Here is a 13984-nt window from a genome sequence, read left to right on the forward strand (position 1 = left end):
TACTGGCACCCATATAATATTATGTCTCCCTTAGTGGCCCCGACTTCGTAAAATCCCCACTTAAATTGCCCCTAAACTGTATAAAGCCCCCTTTTCTGAAGCCACTCCTCATAATTTTCCCATTTCTGTTCTCCTTAAATAAAATGCCCCTTTTTTGTAGCCATATCCACCTTTTGTCTATCTCCCCTCTTTATACCTGCTCCGATTTTTATAGCCCCCATGTTCATAATGTTCCTTTTTATGTCCTTTTCCCTTCTATTCTTTTTACTGTTATGTTATGGGGCAGCAGATCTCCTCTTCTATTATCTACCAACGTTGTGCATGGCCTATAACGCTGTGGCTCAGTGGTGATGAGGGTAACCTATAGCGTACCGCGTCACCATTGCAGGCAACACTGTCAGTGTTTGGAGCATGCATATGGATTTGCAACCCAGGATGACAGGACCCAGAAAATGGGACTGTCCCACTCCAAACAGTTGGAAGGCCTACTGTTTGTAGAATAAATGAGTAGTTGTACAATTTGTGAGAGACATGTGCCAGACCTAAAAACATCTGTGACTCTCCTTCTCAATCTGAGATGGTTACTGGTTTGCCTGGGGGGGGATTTATCATATGCTAGTGCTATGGGTGCCAGTTTATGATGTTATCCCCGACACTCGCCGGATTTATCAGGAGGCTTTGGCCTCCTCATAAATCCATGGGGCAACTGTGCTGCATCAACACCTGGAAAGGCACAGCATTACTAGAATGTAGCAGCGGACTGTTACATAGCTTTCATTTTCCTTGTCATCCAGTATGCCTGAAATCAGTGGGCTCAGTCAATATACAACTAACAGACTTCTTAACTGTATATAAATATGCATCAAAAAAACTTCTACACTAGACTGTTATAATTGTGAAATTGTCCAAAGGTTAATCTGGCATATTCATTCATTTTGTAAAAAAGTTCCAACAGTGATACAAATATCAGCATTCTCACCATAAGGGGCTTTGGAGACCCCTCTACAGGTCAGCTGTACTAGAAATGTCATGGTCTGTTGTCACACAGAGGACTGGGCTATCGTGGCTAATCATGAAGCCTGTGACAACATATTTGTTGCACAGAAATTCCAGTTTCCAGTATATATTTGGCATGTCCCTGTATTCTATGCTGAAGGTTTACTTAGAACAAGCCTCATTCACAGATGGAGACAAGTTTTCAGCAGGCATGAGTCTGCATGCAGCTTATAATACCAGCGTGACGGAGCATGGCCCCACATAAAATAAATGTCTTTCAAATCAGAAAACTAGAATTTTTTTACAGAGCAATTGGTTTCATGTGTTTTTTTTTTCCTATGGTCAAGTGTTTTATGGTAAGAAGCCAGGAGCAAGTTTACATTGATGGAGTTAGGTCAGGATCCATTGTGCATACATATTTCTCTTATGTGTAATATATACAATCATTATGCAATTGTTTATTATTAAAAGTGTAGAGCCTATCCATTCAATGTAAAGACATTTACCATGACACATACTGTACCTTCATGTAGAGTGTAGAAACAATGCTTCCAGTGCATAATGCCTGTATAATGAGGGATAGGCAAGAGAGTGCAGACAAATGAGGAGGTTTATTCATAGTCTGACAACACAATGGGGGAAATGTATTAATGTGTCGGTCTTTAGACCAGTGCAGAGTAGAACTAGACAGTTCTCTACTATGCCAGATTAACCATTGGGGCACATTTACTTACCTGGTCCAGTCACGATCCAGCGGAGTGTTCTCCGATGCTGATTCGGGTTCTGCCGGGATTCACTAAGGTCGTGCGCCTGATGTCCACTAGGTGTCGCTGCTGCGCTGAAGTCCGCTGGAGTTCACCTGCTTCGTTCCGGTGTATGTGAGTGATTTCTTGAGACACAATTTTTTAAATGCCGCGGTTTTTCCGAATCCGTCGGATTTTCCGACGACCACTCCCCCCCGATTTTGCGTGAAAGCCGGCGCTGATGCGCCACAATCTGATCGCGTGCACAAAAATCCTGGGGCAATTCAGCGCAAATCAGAAAAATTCAGGAAACCCGGCGGAAAAATGCGATTCGGACCCTTAGTAAATGTTTTCCATTGTGTCTGATACTGGATGATTAATCTGGTGCAGTATAAGGCTACTTTCACTCGAAATGTATATTCATTCGGTTGTAGCTGGAGGAGGAGGGGCGAGTGCTGCTCTCCCCTCTCCATAGCGATGCACAGTGCACGGCCATACACACAGTAGTATTACAGTAAAATGCCACACGTGTTTGGTCACCATACTGCCACCAGGCGCCAAAACCGTCTACACGACCCCACACTTTTTCGGACGAGTTCTAAAACTTCCTAAAAATGGTTCATAACTTTCAATAAATGTGGTGCACAGCTTTTCACGTGCAAATTACTCCAGTTTTCTGGCATAGACAGATTGATACGTTGTCCCAAATGAATTTTAAGGGACTTGGTCCTCTTTCACAGCTGATCTACTAGTAGTTTTTTTTCAACCATTTTGTCTTTTTTCACTAATATTTAGTTGTTTTGTACTTTTGTATTTAGTTCCTGCACCTTGCTATGGGTTATGTTGTCAGACTATGAATAATCCCTACCTGCTTGAATATGTTGGATGTTGTGTACCTCTATTGTCTCTAAAGGATTCATTTCTGGCAGCAGCATTGATCCATTTTGTGATTATGAGTGAGATATCAGAGTTGCCTGATGTGCAACATTTAGGTATATGTGGACATTCAGCTTCTAGTAGAAAGCTGGCAAAGTATCTGCTCATTGTCCAACATATTCTATGTGTACAGACAAATTTTCCCCCAGATACAATGGGGGTATTTATTAATTTGGGCGCAAGATGGCGCAGAAAGTGTGCTATAATTTTGTGGCGCCAGGGATTCATAATTTTGTGCACAAACAAAAATGATTAGAAATGTCTCCCCATTCATGAAGGTGAAATTGAACTTGCTAGACCAGCTTTTAGCTGCTCTAATTTTATGCCAAAAATTGCACCACTAAAGAAGTCCGGAAACTAGAAGCGCCAGAAAAGTAACAAAAAAAAAGTTTTGAGTGTCAGAAAACCGCGCCGTAATAGTGACGCAGACACCCCATAAATTGGACACAAGATGTGCAGCAATGGAAAATAAAATTGCACCACATTTTTTTTAATTCCACCAATAATAAAGGCCCCCCAATGTTTCTATAGGGGGACACCTCCAGTCAAGGTGTTTGTTTTCTCTGGAGGTTGTACATACACCAGTGGAAGAAAACTTCCAAAGGTAACCCTGGAGAACTTAGACTATGGTGACCCTAATATGCCCTTCTTGTTTTGTACTTCTTTTATAATCCTCTTCTATCTACATTTTTCTGCTCTCTTCAATACATTTAGTACTTACATTAGTTTCTGGAATCCATTTTATGAAGAGTTATTTAGGTGGCTTACAGAGTAATATTTAATGCTAGGCTTCTATCCAAAATGTTTCATTTTATGAAAGAGGAGGACAGTAATGTAATATTTTGCCTATATTAATAAAAGAAGTGAATAACATAAAGATTGCGTCATATAATAATTGTCCTTACAAATTTGCTTGTGTATTATAAACTGAGGGGAAAATGTCTGTAAATATAGTTTGCAGGGGCATAGACATGACTCATGCTACTACAGAACGAGGAGGGACTGAGGACATGCCAGAGTTGGGTGATATCTAAGAAAAGTGTTCCAATGTAAAAGTATAGAACCAAAGAAGAATTTATAACCTGTATCCGATCTGTCACAGGTCACTACACAAAGTTTCCATTGAACTACACAATCTGTACTTAGCGGGGACACTTTAAGAAGTTTGTCTTTTATGTGAAACTTTTCCACCAGACTATATGAAATTGCTTTCAAAGTCATGTGAAAGTGTGCTGAAAAGAGTCAGCAATCTTATAGATTAGTGTTTCCCAACCAACGGTCCGTTGCCCAAGACTGGGCCATGGAACACCTGATTCTGGTCCACGGCCGACCTCTATAAAAACAAATGAGCCACTAGCTCATTGTAACAAATCTTCAGAAACCATACAGCCTTGGGTCTGACGAAGACCCAAGGGCCGCCATCTTTTAAATGCCGTCGGGAAGGGTTAATAGCCAAGATCGGTGAAAGCACTGACCACGGTTATTAGCGGTGGGGGTTTGCTGCAATATGCAACAAACCCTACCGTAGAGCTACGGCACAGAGCGTTTAGGAGTTAAAGTGGTATTCCCACGAAGATGAGTTTCTTATATGTACTCAGGATGATAAAATAACACATTCTCTAATTCACTGTTATGAACAAAAATACAGCATTTCACAGATATAATTCCAACCTGTCTCTATCAGTCTTGCTGTACACAATTTCAGTTGCCCCAGACATGACCCTGTAACTTCTGCATTAGGGTCGGTGGAGCCATCTTGGATTTGTCTGTTCGTCTGGGCCGTCTGTCAATTTTCTGTCTGGTGTTTTTGTTTGGTCCTTTTCAATGACACAACTTTTTGCTAAGTATTTCATTTTCATCCTTGGGTATTGGAGTAAAAGACTTGAGGCCACTGTGTATCATCTGCAGAACATGGGTACAGTTAAATTCGCAGAAATAAGAAGCCGTCCTGTAGGAATGATTGCAGAATCCAGGAGGTCAGACAGGACTCAATAGTGCATGTCTGGCCACTGCTGCCAGAATGTGAGGTGGTCGTATCTGAGGAAGCTATCTCGTTTCTAAGGGAGAACATGGCTACATTTATGAGGAATTTATGAATTATCTTCACACAGGAACATTTTTTTAATAACAACCAATTGAAGAAATGTTTACATGTGGAAAATGAATTTAGTTAAATGTGAATGCCCATATGGGAATACCCCTTTAATGTGAGACTAACCTTAATATAAGCTCATTAATGTCTTTTGTGTTGCTCTCAGACCTTTCTTTCTTAAATTTGTTAAGGCTTTTATGCTCCTTGGAGCCATTTAAAATATAATGCAAAATGGACATATATTTGTATAATTCTCCACATTTTCCTCTATGGGAGTCCCGAAAGTATTTTCTGACAGGATGAATTTTTTTATACAAGAAGAATAAGGCAGTTGTATATCCCTCCCCTGCTATAGAAATAACATGCATATTCCTCTGGATTCATGAAACTTGTTAATTGATAACTTGACAGCTATGATCTGTACGTTCCTTATCCCAAAGGTAGACACTAACGTTTGATATTTGAAGATAAGATGTAAAGTCCTCCGACCTTAGCAATGATAAAGGGTTTTATAATGTCTCCGTCGTTCAGTTAGTTTTTACAGGTGTCATTTTATTAAGAACAACTAGTGAGGATTAATCTTACATCGGTCATGATGGGATGACTATATAGTGTCAGGAGGCCACTAAAATTACCAGCTACAAGTGCCGCAAAGATCGGTCCATTCCTGATTCTCAGTTACAAGGATAATAAAGTCTATTTAATCCAGATGTTAACACATTTATTGCATACTCAAACAGCTCAGCCTTATTGCATGACATCTTTCACTCTGGTCCTGTTTTGAGATGTTAACCTTACTGAGAGGCCAATGTCATACAGATTTCCAAATCCGGCACCTTCTGCTGATGTACACTCAGCTTATGTTTTTCCTCAGCATTTCTCTTCATTTATTTAAAGGGTAGGCCCCTGTTATTCAACCACTTTCCCTGGAATCATTAATAGAATGTGAAATCCAATCTGGCCCCAAAGTAATATACTTCACTATTTTCCTGGACACCGTTTTGTACACATAGATATATTCTTACTAAATCGGTTAGGTAAAATCACAGCAGATATTATGCTTTTCACTGAACATTGAGACATTTATTCTCCATGTAAAATAAAATAGAAATGATAATAAACAGTTCTTCTTTTCTCTAGAATTTCATTAGTAAAGGCCATGTTAGTAGTCACAAGGTACACACACCAATTTAGACGCACCACAGATTTAGTTATCCAAAAAAGGAAAAATATTGTTCACTGGTCACACACAAGCTCAGTACACATTGCTCTGCTTCTTTACACACACAGAGTCAGCATTTCTTTACACACCGGAACATATTAATCACTTCTTTACACACTCAGGAACACACTCATAAGTTCTTTACACACCATTAAGAACACACTCAATCTTCTTTACACACAGGAACACGCTCATCACTTCTTTACACACACACAGAGTCACTGCTTCTTCACACACTAGGGGACACACTCATCACTACTTTACACACACAGGAACACACTAACCACTTCTTTACACACACACACACACACACACACACTCATCAATCCTTTAAACACACACTCAGCACTTCTTTGCACACAAGCTCATCACTTCTTTACACACTCAAGAACACACTCCACAGTTCTTTACACTCACACACACACTCAAGAATTCTTTACACAAATGGAGTCACAATTTCTTTACACACTCAAGAACACATTCATCACTTCTTTACACACAGGAAAACACTCATCCCTTTACACACACACTCAGCACTTCTTTACACACATACTCAGCACTTCTTTACACATTAAGGAACACAATCATCACTTCTTCACACACAGGAACACACTCAACACTTCTTTATACACACAGGAGCACACACATTACTTCTTTACACACACTGGAACACACTCATCACTTCTTTACACACGCACAGGAACACACTCAACACTTCTTTACACACATAGTACCACACTCAGCGCTACACACAGGCACATAATATTCACTTTTGTACACACACAGGGACGTACTCAGAACTGCTATACATTCACATTACCATAATCTACATACCTCTACATTTTGTTTTGCATTATAACATGAAAGCCCAAGAGAACTATTATAAGGCTTTGAAATCAGTCATGGTTAGGATTTGCCTCAAAAAGATACTTAAAGAAATAAATCCATGATGCTATCGTTATTAGACCTTAAATGGTTACTACATTTCCAACACACTTTGCATAAATCAATTAAAAATTAAAAAAAAACAATAGAAAATAATCTAAAAAAGAATTTTTATCAGTGAAATGTATAGTATAAAGAATATTATGTCAGCCCACTTTTCCACACATTTGCTCTTATCGTCATCCTTTCTTTTTTACTCTAAAATCTCTTCTGCATTCTGTCTTTTTTTTTTTTTTTAAAAACACTATTTTATTTTCATTCATTGTTATGTCACCTTGTGTGTATTTCAATGTTGCCACAGGATTGTCCTTCTGATGTCGGGGACTTTCGGGCTCAGCAATGTTCAGCACACAATGATGTCAAGTACCAAGGGCAGTATTATGAGTGGCAGCCAGTCTACAATGATGCTACCGCCCCCTGTGCACTCAAATGCCAAGCTGTGGGAAAGAACCTAATTGTGGAGCTTTCTCCTAAAGTCCTTGATGGAACGCGATGTAACACAGAGTCTCCAGACATGTGCATCAGTGGGATCTGCCAGGTAAGTGTTCTGTTATATTATGTATATATCAGTGGCTATGAGTACACATCTCCACCATTTTATATCCATTCATTGAAACAAAGGCCATTACAGGGTCTGACCTGTACCTCTATATGCCTCTTATTTCCTTCCATGCCTATTATGGGAATAAATTGTACCTCTATATAGAGCCAAAATACGTGGACTTACAGCAGATATCAGACCCCCTTTATCAGTTGTCCAGAAATATATAATATATATATAAACATATATGCTAAAATAGTATACTAATAAGATAATAAATAATATATGTATATATGTACATCTGTGTGAGGGAGGTTTATTACCCTGAACAACTTATTTAAAGCAAAAAGTTGCAAAAATAATGCAGCAATTTGATAAATTCCCCCACCAGGTACATTCAACTCTGAAAGGCAGAACTGGTGAACTATGTATATGTCCTTGGTAGACTTGGTTCAGTCATGTTCATGAGGATCGTTTAACGTATATTTGCCAACATTTGGAAATTGGCTTTGGGGAAATATGACAAGTGACAGAAGAAAAAGGATGATACTTTAGGTTTATTTTTACAATTGTTACCTACATTGAATAGCCACAGAGCAATCTGATAAGACAGCCAATCAATTCCTGCTTCAATTATACTTTGGTCAGGAAATAAGAATTCTCCTAATGCAGACTTTGCCAACTAATGGGGTATTCCCACAAAGACTTCTTAAATATACTCAGGATAACAAAATATCATGTAATTTAATTCACTGCTATGAACAAAAATTCAGCATTTCACAGATATAGTTCAGTCCTGGGGTTTAAGACTTTGGTTGTCCCTGGATCCAATCGTAAATCTTCTAGCTATGGTTGGACTTTTCTCATGTGCAGAGACTTACTCTACCAGCTACAGACAGATAAGGGCTTTATAGCAGAGCTGACTGTGTATGTTATAGGTGAGTTAGCAGAACTGAGATTGTCATTGTGTTTTATATCCATTTCATGGATCTCATCATCTCTCATCTTTTATCAGTCTCATCTCTCTTTTTCTGTGTCAGATACTTGTAGAATGTTCAGAATCTTAATAAACGTGTAGCTACACCTGTAGCCTGATAATCTTAACACATTGTCAGTGGGTTAACAATGATCTTTATTGTGTAGACATCACTAGGGGATTAAAATGTGGAACTTTCTTGTATGGGCAAACCCCTTTAAGGCCACCTTTAGGTGTGTGGAGATTTATAGCATTGATGCTCGACTAGGGGATTCTGGAACATATACAAATAACTTTTACAGGATGGGACAAGGAAAACCATGCCTCTTTTGCTACTTTGTAAGGCACCCCACTTAACATCAAGCATGACTTTTAGGAAGCCTAATGACAGACAGCGTTAATTGGCAAAGTCTTCATAATGAGAACTCTTACTCTCTGACTCTAATCAAAAGCCAAACAAGTTCCTTAAACTGTACTGAAGAGACACAACCACGTTGGAACAGTGCTGTCTACAGTTGGGAATCTGCTCCTTCTGGAATAGATATACTGGTTTGGCTTTAATCCCACATCGTGTCATAAGGCTTCCTGAATGTCAATGTAGCAAAAGACACATTAAGGGGCATTTAATTTTGGTGCAGGGTGGCACTGGAACTGCAAGATTTAGAACTCCCTAGACTTGCTTTTAGCTGCTCTCTTTTTGTGCCATAAATTGTGCCACTGGAACTGCAAGATTTAGAACTCCCTAGACTTGCTTTTAGTTGCTCTCTTTTTGTGCCACAAATTGTGCCAAAAAACATGTCGGAAAAAAAAATAGAAGCTCAAGAAAACTGGTGGATTCACAAGCGGCACCAAGTCGAGAGTGTTGGAAAACACCAACATAGTGGTGCCAACAGCTCATAAATTCAGGCGCAAGAGTAAAATAAAACACCGCAAGTTTTTTGTAATCAATGACCCCCACTGTTTTCCTCGTCCCATCGTGGAAAACGTATTTGTAAATTTGACAGAGCTAATGCAGTCTCAGTCAAGACCTTCACTGTCTTCTCTACCATTCTGTGACCTCCATTTGGCTTCAAAATGGACTGTGGGTTGTACCTGTCTCTGTCGAGGTATTGGGTGTTGGAATGATTATGAGCACCATAGTGGGCACACCCGCCCAGTAGGTATCTGCAGCTCCCTGGACACTTTACAACTCTTTCTTTTTAATTTTAGGAGCCACCTGTAGTTTTCAGCAGAGTTGGCTTATAAGATATAATGCATCATGAAATTATTAGCATTAGTTAATTGTCAGTTGAAAGGTTTCAAGACGTTTTGAACACGAGCATTCCTCCTTTGCTTCTGCTCCAATTCTCTCTGAATATTTAATATACTTAGCAGTGGGCCAAAGAAAAGCCATAATAAAGGGGGTTTCCATTTCACCACTTGCAAAACGTGTCTAGTGTAACTTTGTCAGCAAATACACGAGTTCAGTGATATCAGCCAATTAAATGGATCATAAAACTGACACCGCTTGAAAAAGCAATTCTCCATCATCTCCCTTTTCTTACTCTGAGTGGAAAAAATGACAGGCTTCTATACAATTTCAATCGCAAAGTATTTTTTTTCCTCTTATCCTGGATTGTAAATGGTGGTATTCTCTGGCTGGCAGAAGAACTCTTCAAAAATCGCATAAATGTCGTGTGGGATATAAGATGCTGCATACATGTTCATAAAACTAAAATGGAAAGTGATAGATTATATATCACTGGCTGTGTGTATAAATAATAGAAGCAAGAAGAAAAGAAAGTGGCTGTTACATACTTTTTATTAGGATTTTAGGATGTTCCAAATATTTCGGATTTTAAATGATATTTTGCATATATACTGTGAACGATTTATCATACCCTTATGCTGAAACCTAATAAAAAGTCACAAACTTTTCAAACTCTCTTTGCTCAAAAACTTTTATGCATATGGCGTTATTTGGCTCACCTGTCTCTCCCAGTATGTAGAGCAGTGATGGCAAACCTTTTAGACAATGAGTGCCCAAACTACAACCAAAACCCACGTATTTTTCACAAAGTGCCAATGCGACAATTTAAACAGTAACTCATTACTCCCTTTCACTGGTCTAAATTGTATAGGCACCTGAGGACACCAATAGAGTAGAAAGAAGGAGGAGACGTTTGGATTATCATTGTAGCTTCAGTCTAGGGTTCTGGGCTGCCTGGGAGTACAAGAGGCCTTGAGTCCTGTCTGGCGAACCCTGCCCTGGGGTGATGGTGCGGGTGCCCATATAGAGGGCTCTGAGTGCCATCCCTGGCACTCGTGCCATAGGTTCGCCACCACTGATGTAGAGTGTAGCCAATAAAGGTATCATTCTTTAGGCACTTTTGTAGTTTTTACAAGATCATAGAAGATTTTTTTATTCTGCCTCTCCCAGGAAATGTTGTGCTGCTGCTATGTGCAAAATTTAACAGGGAAAGTGTAAGATTCTAATAGGATTAGAATTAGGATATCAAACTTACCCTGTTGCCAGCAACCACCAGACACATGACCACCGGGCAGCGGTAGCGAGCTGTTGATGTCTTTGGCATGGTCGCCTCCATCCATCGGAAGCAAGCAGGACACTGGATGTAACAGGAAGTCAGAAGTCCGGCTGCCTGAGGGTCACATGACCCTTGGCTCCCGACAAACTGTACCAAGATAAGTTATGAGTGACCCTTTTAGGGTTTATATTTGACCTGTTAAACTTTGATAATAGTGCTCAACCCTTTAAAGGGAATGTGTCATCATGGAGATGATCATTTGTTAACTCAAGTTGTTAAATTATTTATTTGCTTTTACATTTCATATCATATTTTTCAGTTTGTTTCCCTTTAGTCTTGCAATTCACACTCTATATGTCACTATTCATATCTTTACAATAATTCCGAAATCCTGCAATTTTCACTCCGGCCTCATTGTAGACTGACAATTTCTTTTCTTTCGAGAACACTTTTCAGTGTCATCATCATAAACAAGAGTAAAATGATAAGTTATAGCCATGTGTAGATAACACATTCACATGTATTCACAATCAGAGAGAACTTGCGTTGTTCTCTCCAGACTAATGTGATTTCTCTCTAAATCCTGGTAACAGCAGGTCAGGAGATCTCAGGAAAATGAAATTGATAAACATTTTGGTATTATAAGTGTATTTGTGATAATGGTGATTATATGCAGCACGGCTTGTGTCTAACACTTACTACTGAATGCCACAATAGTGCTGGAGTTGTGACAAGTTTTTGGCATGAACTACAAATGCTTTGGCAGGTCATCTAAACAAACATATCCTTCTGCTGATGTGGACCACATCCCCTCACTGTCTGTAAGTCACAAATCATTTTCTTGGGAGACGTTCCTGGTGAGACATTAGTAGTGACGACATCATAAAATAGGTGTTCAGAAATAAATTACTTATGTCTAAATACTATTGTTATTAAATCCTGTTTATGGGATGTTGTCCAGAATAAGCTAAGCACTGTCTCTGAGATGACATAAAGCAGGGTAGTATTATTCTCTAGGATACTGTTCAGCGAATTGTTTTATATTAGCTATTTCTCATAATATGCATGACTTTTTGTTACTGTTACATGTTTCCAATTTTACATTAGCCAAAATGAATGCAATTTATAACTAGGGATGAGCGAATCTTTTTGTTGATTCAGAGATTAGGGAATCTTTTTGTTGGTTTATTGATTCAGTACGAATTTGCCATTTCTCAGGTATTGAAGCAAATCAAAATAATTTTTGATTGGCTTTGGATGCATATTTTAAAATTGCCTCACTTACTGTCATTTATCCCAGAGCTTAAAGAGGACCTGTGACCTATAAAAGAAGCACTAGGAGCTGCTTACTGAAGTAAGCAACTCCTAGCACTAGCCCAATTTTAGCAGTATTAAGCTGCTAGCTTTATTGAAACTCTCCAATCAAGTTAGCAGACACTATTGCATAGTACAATAGAGGCGCTGCTTCCTCCCTGGACCGCCCCTCCAGCTCCATAGGCTGGCAGTGACTCCATAGTCCCGCCCTCTCATGAATATTGTGGACCGCTTTTGCTAACCTTCTGGTATGTGATCTCTGGTCTGTATTTCTGACTTCTCGTTTGGATTACGAATTTGTCTTTTTCTGCTCCCACTGTTACTGATCCGGTTTGTCCACTCGACCTTTTTATTGTTTGTTGTGTTCCATGTGTGCACAGAGGCCCAAAGAGGGAAAGTGGGTTTACCATCATGGCTCAATGTCTGTGTGTCCCCTGGGTCTGCCTTACATAATGTACAGCTTCTGCTGTATGAGTGTGTATACAGAAGTAACTATCACTGAATGGGACCATCCATTGCAACAATCTTGATCTTCAACTTAATCTTTTGCCACATACTATATATTGATCTCCTCAACTACTCAATCTGCCTGTCATGAATCCAGGCAGAATATCACTATTGGAAAACAGTGGCAAATGTAGTACACACTGTGCCTTATATAATACCTACTTACTAGAGTATTAAGTACCTGTATTACTTACACTATCTGCTCATATTCTTCATACTACAACTTGTATATTTGTATTCTGGGGTGGCATGTTTATTCTTATTCTATGTAGGTAGGCTTTTACCCTATTTGGGCACCCATATCACAGACAAGAGTGACATAAACATATTCCATACAATTATTCTACAAATGTAAAGACCTCCATAGTGTATTGGACTCAGGGTTTTCAGACTTACTAGTCATGTATAATTTTTGGTTAATTTCAATGAATCTCCATGTTTTATTATATGAATAGTAATAGGCCTGAGAAATGCAATGAAACAGAAAACATTGCAGCTTTTAGGGATATAAAGTTCTTAAGCCAGAGTCTGGAATAAGAATCTCATGGGTTTTTTTTTACTATTTTTATGCCTTTTCATGTTATAATCACTGTTTTTCCCCCCAAATTTCCAATCTCTTTCCACTTCCCCTGTCTCTTTCTCAGTTTGACTTTTGGAAAAATCAACAGCAAGAATATGAAGTTGTACTCAGGAGATCAGCCATTACAAGTTCAGTGTCATGACATGGAGACACTACGCTTTGTAAAATGTTATTTTTACATCCTCCTTTGCAATAGTAAAAGTTACATAAGATGTGTTATATAGACCTTTTCCTTTCCAGTTATCACAACTCGTATAATTTAGGTAGCTCCTCTACTCCCAATAGAGTCACCACTGCATTTTATTAGCTTTGTATTTAAAGATGTGAGAAGCTGCACAAAAAATGTGCAAAGAAAATCCCACTATTTCCTCTTTTATTATTCACTATTCTTTCAAACCTGTTTTGTCTAATAGCAATCAACCCTGTGAAATATGTAAAGAGAGTAGAGTATAGTGGTATTTCTTCTATATGTGTCCCAAAAGCTCAGCCGTACGTATCTTCTCTTCTTAATTAATGAAGTATTCCCATGAAGACAAGATTCTTAGATATACTCAGGATAACAAAATAACACATTCTCTAATTCACTGTTATTAACATGAATACAGTA

General features: G+C 38.9%; 1 protein-coding gene across 1 annotated transcript in view; it reads left to right on the plus strand.

Moving 5' to 3' along the window:
- Window positions 1-13984, plus strand: part of ADAMTSL3 (ADAMTS like 3) — a 332874-nt gene that overhangs the window by 184011 nt on the left and 134879 nt on the right. The window contains exon 6 of the mRNA XM_072148344.1: window positions 7236-7472. Within this exon, the coding sequence (XP_072004445.1) occupies window positions 7236-7472 (237 nt within the window). The remainder of the gene's footprint in view (window positions 1-7235; window positions 7473-13984) is intronic.

The sequence above is a fragment of the Engystomops pustulosus genome, chromosome 4 (genome assembly GCF_040894005.1).
Source record: "Engystomops pustulosus chromosome 4, aEngPut4.maternal, whole genome shotgun sequence".
Lineage (NCBI taxonomy): Eukaryota > Metazoa > Chordata > Amphibia > Anura > Leptodactylidae > Engystomops > Engystomops pustulosus.